A 9,097-nucleotide genomic window follows, 5' to 3' on the forward strand; every position below is an offset into this window, starting at 1 on the left:
GTGTGTGTGTGTGCATGTCATGTAGAAGTCAGAAACCCTTCTACTCTGCTCCTAAGGATTAGACTCGTGTCTTCAGGCTTGTCAGCAGGTCCCTGCTAAGCCATCTCCTGTGCAAGTCCTGGCGTGTTCATAAGACATGGAGTGCAGTGAACATCACTGTGTCCATTGTTCTAGAATCAACCCTTAGATGTGAGATGGCCAATGGGCAAAACTTTAATGCATATCACTAAGTTGCACTCCTAAGATATTTATAGTTTATATGTATCCATTTCCAAGTTTATTGTTTAAGTATTTATCTCCTAACGTGGTCCTCAAGAATTACTTGCATGTGTTTAAAACCAGATATGTGTGATTAAATTTCAGATACTGACTGCCAAAAGCCATCTCCTGTACCTCAGGTAGATTGCTTTGTGTGTGTATGAAGGACTTCTCTCGGGCCACTCTGTTTGACGGTGTTTAGTCTCTGTCTGTTAGCAGGCATATGTAACCAGAGCAGCCTTGTTTGTTCCTGAAGGCCAGCTTTGATAATGAGAACTAAGATGCTGTGGACAGTCACTCTTTCATACAGCTTTCTGCTTCCTGTCTCACAGGCCACACCCCCAGTGACTATCCCAGGATCTGCTAAGTTCACCCCCAATGGCAGCAGCTTCAGCATTTCCTGGCAGTCTCCTCCAGTCACTTTCACGGGCATTCCGGTAAGTACATGAAGCATGGCGAGGTGAGCCAAGACAAGTGTACATTCAGAGAACGAACTGTAGAAACAGACATGAAAAAGATGCAGTCAATGCCCAAAGAGGCTGCTCCATTTTGTTTCTTCTCTTTTCTTGAGGAAGTGTCTTGAGTAGTCTAGGCTAGCCCAGCACTCTTTCTCCCTATAGATATGGCCTCTGAACTGCTGACCCTCCACCTCCCAAATGCTATTACAGATGGACGTCGTCATATCGAGTTTCCAAAGGCATATTCTTCTCCTCCTCCTCTTCTTCTTCCTCCTCTTCCTCCTTCTTCTTCGAGATTTTTAAAAAAATTTTATGTATGAGTCTTTTTGCTTGCTTGTATTTCTGTGCACCACATGTGTGCAGTGCCCCCAGAGATCAGAAGAGGGCATCAGATCTGGAACTGGAGTAGAGTTGCCTGTGAGCTGTCATGTGGGTGCTAGAAGTCAAACTCAGGTCTCAGCCATCCCTCTCTTAAGAGACGCTTGTAGATCCATCAGCAAGGTGCCTCGTGATTCAGATGGGTTTCCTCATATTTTAGAAAACTAGAAGAGCATGCCAGCTGCCGATGCTGCAAATGTACTTTGTGTTGGTGGCTATAGTTATATTTCCAAAAGACTGAAGAGTCAGTAGCTTGACTCACACCTCTTACAGAAAAGCTGATGTTTATCAGTGCAAATTACTTCACAAATTGTGTTAGTTTGACATACTGTCTTGGAGGTATGCCATTTGAAAATCCAAAAATTAAATAAATCGAAATCACATGTTAATGTCAAATCCTGAGCAATCCATCTTTGACAGGTGATTTGAAAGTAAATAAAGGCCATATTTAGGTAGTAAATAAAATTAACCCAATGTATTAAATGATTCTAACGAATTGCCACGAATTAGCACAGCCCCCGACAGTTCATTTAAAAATATACTGGGTCTTACACAGTCTTCACAGGGTACCAAGAGACATGCGTGCACAGCAGCCATGCCTACAGCGGGTTTGACCCCTGATAAGATGCAAAATTAGGCACACAATAGCAGATGTCAACTTACTTCCTCTTCCGTACCTCATCCCTCCTACACTTACAAAGACTTCCTTGGCAAGCCCTGGCCAGTTCCAGAGGTCCCCATGAAGTGTAAATACCCCCCACTGGAATTTATAAAGATGAGGAACTGGGTAAGCTGTGCCATGCTCTGCCCGTGAGTATTTACCAAACTCCATAAAGGACTCAGTGAATAGCCTCCCACTGACCATGCTTGAGGAATAGCGGCTTCTGGAAAATACTCTCGGATTATGATTTGTAAACACTACCATAACTATGGAATAACTACCAAAGCCACTAAACAGTGGTGGCCCTGGCCACTCTCAAGGAGTGACCTTGGACATTCTAGTGTTAATTTTACTTGTGGCCCATGTAAACATTGGTCCGCTCATGGGGCCATCGTATATGAACCATTTCCTCTGGGAGACTTTTCCCGTAGTAGACATAAAGATCCCAGAGTGTCTTGCTGTTTGCCAGTTGACACTGCCATCTGTGATGATTGGTGTGGCCAATTTGACACCATCTAGAATTACCTTGGAGACGGGCCTCTGGAGAGGTGCCGCTGAGAGGTTGTCTTGTGTTAATGGAAGTGGGGAGACTGGCCCGCCATGGCTAGCGCCGTCTCCTGCCTGCGAGTCTAGATAATACAATGGAGAAAGAGCACGTGCTCATCATACCCTGCTTCCTGATCGTGGACACGCTGTGCTGCTTCGGGTCCCCACTGCTGTGGCGTCCCCATCATGGAGGACTGCCCCCTTGAACTGTGACCCGAGTAAAACCTTTCCAGAGTGTCTCATTACAGCAACAGAAAAGGAGGCTCCGATGCCTTCTTTGATCCTTTCCCTACCGCTGTGACCAAACACCCAAGGAAGGCAACTGAAGGAAGAACGGCTTTGTTTGGGCTCTTAGTCTGCCTTGGTGGGGAAGCTGTGGCAATGTGTGTCAAGTGACTTGCCGTGTTGTGTCCCTAGCTCAAAGCAGAGAGCTGAACACTGGTGTCCCACTGCGTCCATCTTTTCCCCCGCAATCCAGGGCCCAGGCCACTTAGGGTAGGCCTTCCCTCTTCCCTGTACCCTCCTGTGCTGCTGCCATCCCAGAATCACCCAGATGTGGGTCCTAAATTCTGTCAAGTTGACAGTGAAGATTGGCCACCATCACACCCAGAGTGAAAGCTCCAGCTCCGATTCCAGCTACGGGCTGACAGGGTAGCACTTCCTCAGTTCCTGACCTTAACTTAGGAAAAATTTCCAAGCACACCAGCCATTCTGCTCACCTGAAATAAAAGCAAGGACAGCGTGAGATGTCTTCACCACTGAGCACCATGCTCTGTCCGGTTCTCGGATCTGAATGGAAGGCCTCTCCTACTAGGCAGCCGGCTTCTTCTTTCTTTCTGCTTCTTAGTCTGACATCCAAGCCCACAGAGTTGTTCAGGTTGGACTTAAACTCTTACTACAGCCCAGGCCGGTCTTGAGTTTGCTTACCTGCCTCGGGGTCCACCATGCCTAGCTTCTGCTGTGCTTTACCAGAGGCCTGGGGCTTGGAGACAGGATTTCCCTGTATAGCCCTGGCTATCCTGGAACTCACTCTGTAACCAAGCTGGCCTCAAACTCTGCGATCTGACCCAAGTGCTGGGATTACAGGGTGTGCCACCACCGCCCGACTCTGCTGTGCTTTTTAAATTAAACCATCATGGAGGCATCATTCTGCTTTTTAACCAGCTGTCTGTCCTCCCACTTCCTAAATGTCTCTGTAGGATGCCAGCCAGGATTCCTTATGTTGTTTGTCTCCTAACAATGAAATCTTAGAACTCTTCTGTAGATACTATAGCTGTCTCTACCCTCAATCTCAACGCCCTCCCCCTCCTTCCTCATCTTCTTTTTTTTTTTTTTTTTTTAAACAAAATGTTTCATTTCTGTGTTGGTTTCCAGGGATATTCTAACAGTGAGATTGCACAGAAAATAGATGCAATATCTGGATTAACTGGAAATTCTACTTACTGAGACTTTCTCATTTATTCCGTGTGTGTGTGTGTGTGTGTGTGTGTGAGTACACATTTGTGGGTACATATCCATGGACCTGAAGCTGACATCAGTTATTTTCCTTAGCCATTCTGAACCTTATGGTTTGAGGCAAGGCCTCTGAGCTAGAGCACACATTACTTAGCCAGCTGGTTGGTGGACTCCAGGGTCTGCCTGGCCCCTACCTGTGGCACCACTATTCCAGGTGTCCCACATGCCTCAGTGTCCATCTTCCATGAGTTCAAGGTTCCACACTTAGGTCTTCATGATTATGCAGCAGGCATTTTAACAACTGAGCTTTCTCCCGGGCTCCACTTTCCATTCCCAGTTTCTCAGACTGGAGAATTCCCAGTCTCTCTTGTTTGGAATCTGCTTGGCCAGGGCTTAGATAAACACACAGCAGTTAAGCTTGCTGTTCCTATTTTAAGGGCGTGGGTATATTTTTAACGCTTCATTTGACCCTAGAAAGACAGGCATGTAGCACTGAGAATGTTCCTGTGCTTCTGAACCCCTGTCAGTGCAGCTGTCCTGCAGGTGGCCTGACTTTTCGCAAGCCCGTCCCACATAGCTGCAGGGTTAGCCAGTCCACTGACTCCATGCCACGCAGAATCTAGCCCAAACCCCGTAAGACAGGGAGCTAGGCAGAATCTAAGAACAAGAACTTCCTCACTCTGAAATGGTATGATGACTCTAGGTAGCAACTCTCAAATTTTTAAATTAAAAGGAAGATTAAGGGGGGGTCTGTCTCAAAATTCCAAGCGGAGTGGATTCTGTTTTACAAAAATCTCGTCTGTCTTTGTGCTCCCATACGAATGCCCAGGGGCTGTCATTCTGTGTTAAAGAACCCTTTCTCCCTCATCCTTGAGTTCTGATGTTGAAGAGACACCTTGGGACACTCCCCAGGTCTGCAGACTTTGCTTGTTCACCTTGTACCGATTTCTTGACTACTGGCTTTAACGAGTCCCATCATGGGGGCCCCCCTTCCCAAAGTAGAGCCATGAAGACTCATATCTGCAGATGTTACAGCCCCTCCATGCAGGCTTTCCTAGCCAAAGGCTGGGGTGTAATCCAGAGGAGCAGGCCATACTTGATAACCGCTTTCCTTAACTTGGCCACCTCTACTCTGTTCTTCCGCACCAATGCCTCTCTCTGTTGTTTTGACTGAAAACTGAGAGCTCTTGGCGCCTTCGTGTGTCCTCTCAAGCCACTATGTCAAAGTTGCACAGCAACAGTCTGCTTCCTGGAAGCTGCAAGCTCAACATCAAGATGTCTACATCTGGTGAGGTCTCTTCTCCTAGTCTGTAGACGTCCACCATGGGAACTGTGTCTGCACCTGGCTTTTTCTTAGTACGTACAGTCAATGGTGAGAGGGAAGGAACTGCAGGTGGAGGTCAGAGAGAAGATACACACGCATGCCAGCCTCTTCTTGTTGAGAAGGCATATGCATGTGGGGGGCGTGGTCTTTTCTAGTAACACTAATCCTATTGGATCAGGCCCCTATCCTTAAGACATCATCCAGCCTTAATTGCTTGAGGGGCTTACTTCTCAATACAGCCAGGCTGAGGATTTAAAATTTCAACATACAATTTTAGGAGAAGTGGGGAGGCCAGACATGATGGTGTATGATGCCTCTAGTCCCAGCAGTTGAGAGGTAAGGACAGAAAGATCAAGAGTTCGAGGCCAACCTCAGTCACATAGTAAATTTCAGGACGGACTGAGCTACATGAGACCTTGTCTTTAAAAAAAAAAAAAAAAAAAGTGAGTAGAGAGAACACGCTTCATTTTGGGGGTGGTGTTATGCTTTGGATATGAAGTGAAATGCTCCCATAGGGTCATGACTCAGCCCCAGCCTTGAGGTGGTATTTAGAAAGTTGTGGGGCCTTTAGGAGATGGGGCCTAGCTGGCGGAAGTGAACTGCCACAGGAGGATCTTAAAGTTTATATCTACTTCCAGCCTGACCTGCTTTGCAAACTGCAAATCTGAGCTGTGCCCGGGCTCCCACCATGCCCTCCTCTCCCAGCATGGCAGGCAGCGTTCCCTGAACTGTAAGCCAAGGGGAACATCCTGCAGGTTATGTCTGTCACGTGCTCTGTCCCAACTACAAGAAAAGTAACTAGTGAAGACACTCGGGTTCATTTTTTTTTTATTGCCTAGAAACTGCGTTTAAAGTGCTACTGAAAGATTATTCCAGTCAAAAGTGTTTTTCTAGTCCATATGAGAGAAAGATCACAAAGAAATTTCTCTAAACATATTCAGACGGGTATCATGAATCCATATTACTGCTCTCCTGGGAGGAGGCACAGTTCAGACCGCTGGCTGATCCATGACCTCTGACCTCAAGCCAAGCATATAACCTTTCTCAGGCAGTCTCCTCCATTCCAAAACTGTAGAGCCGTGCTGCTCAGCACAGGGGCCGGCATGCAGCTCACACTGAGGAATGCTAACTCATAAAGGTAGCACGTAGTCCTTTCCACTGTGGCACAAAGTATATGTTATACTTAGTAAAATATGCTTCAAGGTAGACTTTTCAAAATGTTTGAGACACAAGATTAAAATGCAGAGAGCAGGGCTGGCAAGCTTGGCTCACGGGTAAGCGGCTTGCTGCCTAAGCATGACAGGCTTGTGTCCTACCCCTCAAACCACACTGAGGTAGCACCGGACAGCAGGCTGTTGTTACAGCAGACCTGGCCACATTCATTTAGAGGCTTGGAACTTGGGGCTGGAAAAGCCACTGTGTGCTCATCACTTCATGGGCCTTTCTGTGTGAGCTTGGAAGATAATGAGAGGATGCTGCCAGCAGGAGCATGCTCACTCCCCTACTCTCTGGGGTCTGAGGGGAGGTAAAGGACAGTCACACATTAGTCGGCAGACTTCTTATCTGGTCCGCACAGCTATCACATACCAGCTGCAAGCCCTTTGTATTTTCAGCCCCGGAGTTCCTAACCTTGCCAGTTTAGCCTTAACATTCACTTAACCTTAATCATAACAGCGCGCAGTTGAGAACAAGCCTTTCTTCTTCATGTTTTATGCTCAAGGACCATTGCCCACACCACAGAGGCCAGATAAATGGGCGGGGGGGGGGGGGGGGGGGGACTGCTCCGTCAATCTGATTTTCCTCGTTTTACAGGTGTCGCCAACACATCATCATCACCCAGTGGGCTCAGGAGAGCAGAGACAGCACGCCCACACAGCCCTGTCCTCTCCACCCAGAGGGACAGTCAGCCTAAGGTATGATTGCTTGAAGCTACGTGCCTCACCTCAAAGGAATTCCCAGGGGGAAAAATAGCAAAAAGAACCAAAATACGACGTTTTGTAAGATTCCTCCCCGATCCGTGCAGCGCACTTTCCTTCATTCCCGTGGTTTCCTATCCGGTAACTGGTTAGGGGTACTTGTAGTTTGCAGGCTAGGTCATGGTGACCATGGTCCCCCACTAAACTCTGTGTGACATGAATGACAAGTTAGCTTTAGTCTAGATCCAGGTGAGTCTTCTAGGAGGCCTCCAAGCAGAATTCTGAACACTGGAAAGGAAAGGCACACTGAAAATTGTTCTCTGTAGGTCTGTGTTTTATTTACTTTTGCTGTTGTTTGTTATGCAGGAGGTGGGGTATTGGGGGGCACATAAAACGCGGGGTTGTAGTGTAGTGTAGATGCATGCCGTGGTGCACATGTGGAGGTTTAAAGACAACTTGGGTGTTTGTCTTTACTTTCCGTGTTACCTAGACAGGGTCTCTCGCTCGCCCACTCTATATACCAGGCAAGCTGGCTCAGGAGTTTGCAGGGATCTCCCTGTCTGCACCCCCCACCTTGCTGTGTGAGCACCTGGATTACAGCCGATCACAGGCGCGCGCTGCCATGGCCAGCTCTGGCTAGGTTCCAGGGGCCCAAACTCTCTTCTCATGTTTGAACAGCAAATGCTTCCCCAGATCCACCCCACACCAGTCCCCATCTCTTGTGTTTTTGTTGTTGTTGTTTTGTTTTTTATGGTTTTTCAAGACAGGGTTTCTCTGTGTAGCCTTGGCTGTCCTGGCACTTACTCTGGAGACCAGGCTGGCCTCGAACTCAGAGATCCGCCCACCTCTGCCTCCAGAGTGCTGGGGTTAAAGGTGTGCATCACCACAGCCCAGTGTTTGCTTCCATTTACAAAAATGGCCAAATAACATTTCTATGAATGAAACTTAGAAGCAGCTAAGTGCAGTAGGCAGGGAGTGCCCAGCCCTCCTGAGTACCTCCTCTATTCTGGGTCGGGTGTTTGTTTTTCACCTGAGCCCTTTCCCAGGAAGGCCCATCCAGTTCCTGTCCCTGAACACATCTCTGCTGTCTGTCTTACAGGAAGCCCAGAGGAGAAGGCAAAAAGTGCCGCAAGGTTTATGGGATGGAAAACAGGGACATGTGGTGCACTGCCTGCCGCTGGAAGAAGGCCTGCCAGCGGTTCATCGACTGAGCCAGGAGTCAGGCTCACCCTAGCCATTCCTGCCTCGACTTCCAAAGGAAGCCACTCAAGGCCCAGGGAAAACCCTTCCTGGAATTCCAGGAATATAATTCCTTGGTGGAATTAAAGCAAAAAACAAACAAACAAAAAAAAGGCAAAAAAAAAAAAAAAAAAAATTATCGCCTGCACTACTCTGAGAACCTGGGTGAGAGCAGCAAGAAGGACTTTTTCCTTCAAAAGAAAAGCCAGCTTTGTTTGCTGGTCTTGTTGTAGCATCGCCAACCAGGCCCACTTCACCTAGGGAGAAGCCAGATTTTGATAAGCTTTCTGAACTGGGTATTTTTGAGGGTTTTTGACACTTAGACAATACGCCCATAAGCTACACAATGCAAGGTAGCATTTGTACAAAGAATAATACCTACCTTGTGAATAGGCATTTCCCTGTTTTCCCTCCGACTCCTTGGAGCAGTCTGGATCATGATATATTTCAGGAAAGAGCTGCACTCTGGTGGGTATCTTTTCTGTGTCTGTTTTGCTTTTCAAGGACTCCAAGTGGAACCATTGTAAAGATGTTAGCTTGGAGGCCGGGGTAGCATAAGGCCAAAAGTGACTGGCAGTGGGAGTCACCGGCAGACTTCAGCCGTAAGCTGAGGTCAGGACACCAAGAGACACTTCAGGAAGCACGCAGGAGTCGTCCTTGGATCCCAAGCGGTGTCAGCGCTACATCTCTCCCAGCCACAACTCAGATGCGAGCCGGCACCAGTAGCGGCCTGGTAAGCCTCCGTGCTTCTTTCAGGGATATCACACGAACTCCAACTTGGATAGTGTGCCCTGCTTTGTCTTGTCAAGACTGTAGCCAGGACTGTGGGTTTTCACCCCGCTCTCCAACTCCACCTAGGTAG

The 9,097-nt window shown here is 47.8% G+C and overlaps 1 protein-coding gene across 1 annotated transcript in view; it reads left to right on the forward strand.

Moving 5' to 3' along the window:
• Znf704 (zinc finger protein 704) overlaps nt 1-8,335 on the forward strand; it is a 165,242-nt gene extending 156,907 nt beyond the window's left edge. Inside the window, 3 exon segments of the mRNA XM_051158296.1 lie at nt 591-695; nt 6,893-6,993; nt 8,096-8,335. Of these exon segments, the coding sequence (XP_051014253.1) occupies nt 591-695; nt 6,893-6,993; nt 8,096-8,207 (318 nt within the window). The 3' untranslated portion in view covers nt 8,208-8,335.
• The last annotated feature ends 762 nt before the right edge of the window (nt 8,336-9,097 follow it).

This window comes from Acomys russatus, chromosome 2 (assembly GCF_903995435.1).
Source record: "Acomys russatus chromosome 2, mAcoRus1.1, whole genome shotgun sequence".
Classification (NCBI taxonomy): Eukaryota; Metazoa; Chordata; class Mammalia; order Rodentia; family Muridae; genus Acomys; species Acomys russatus.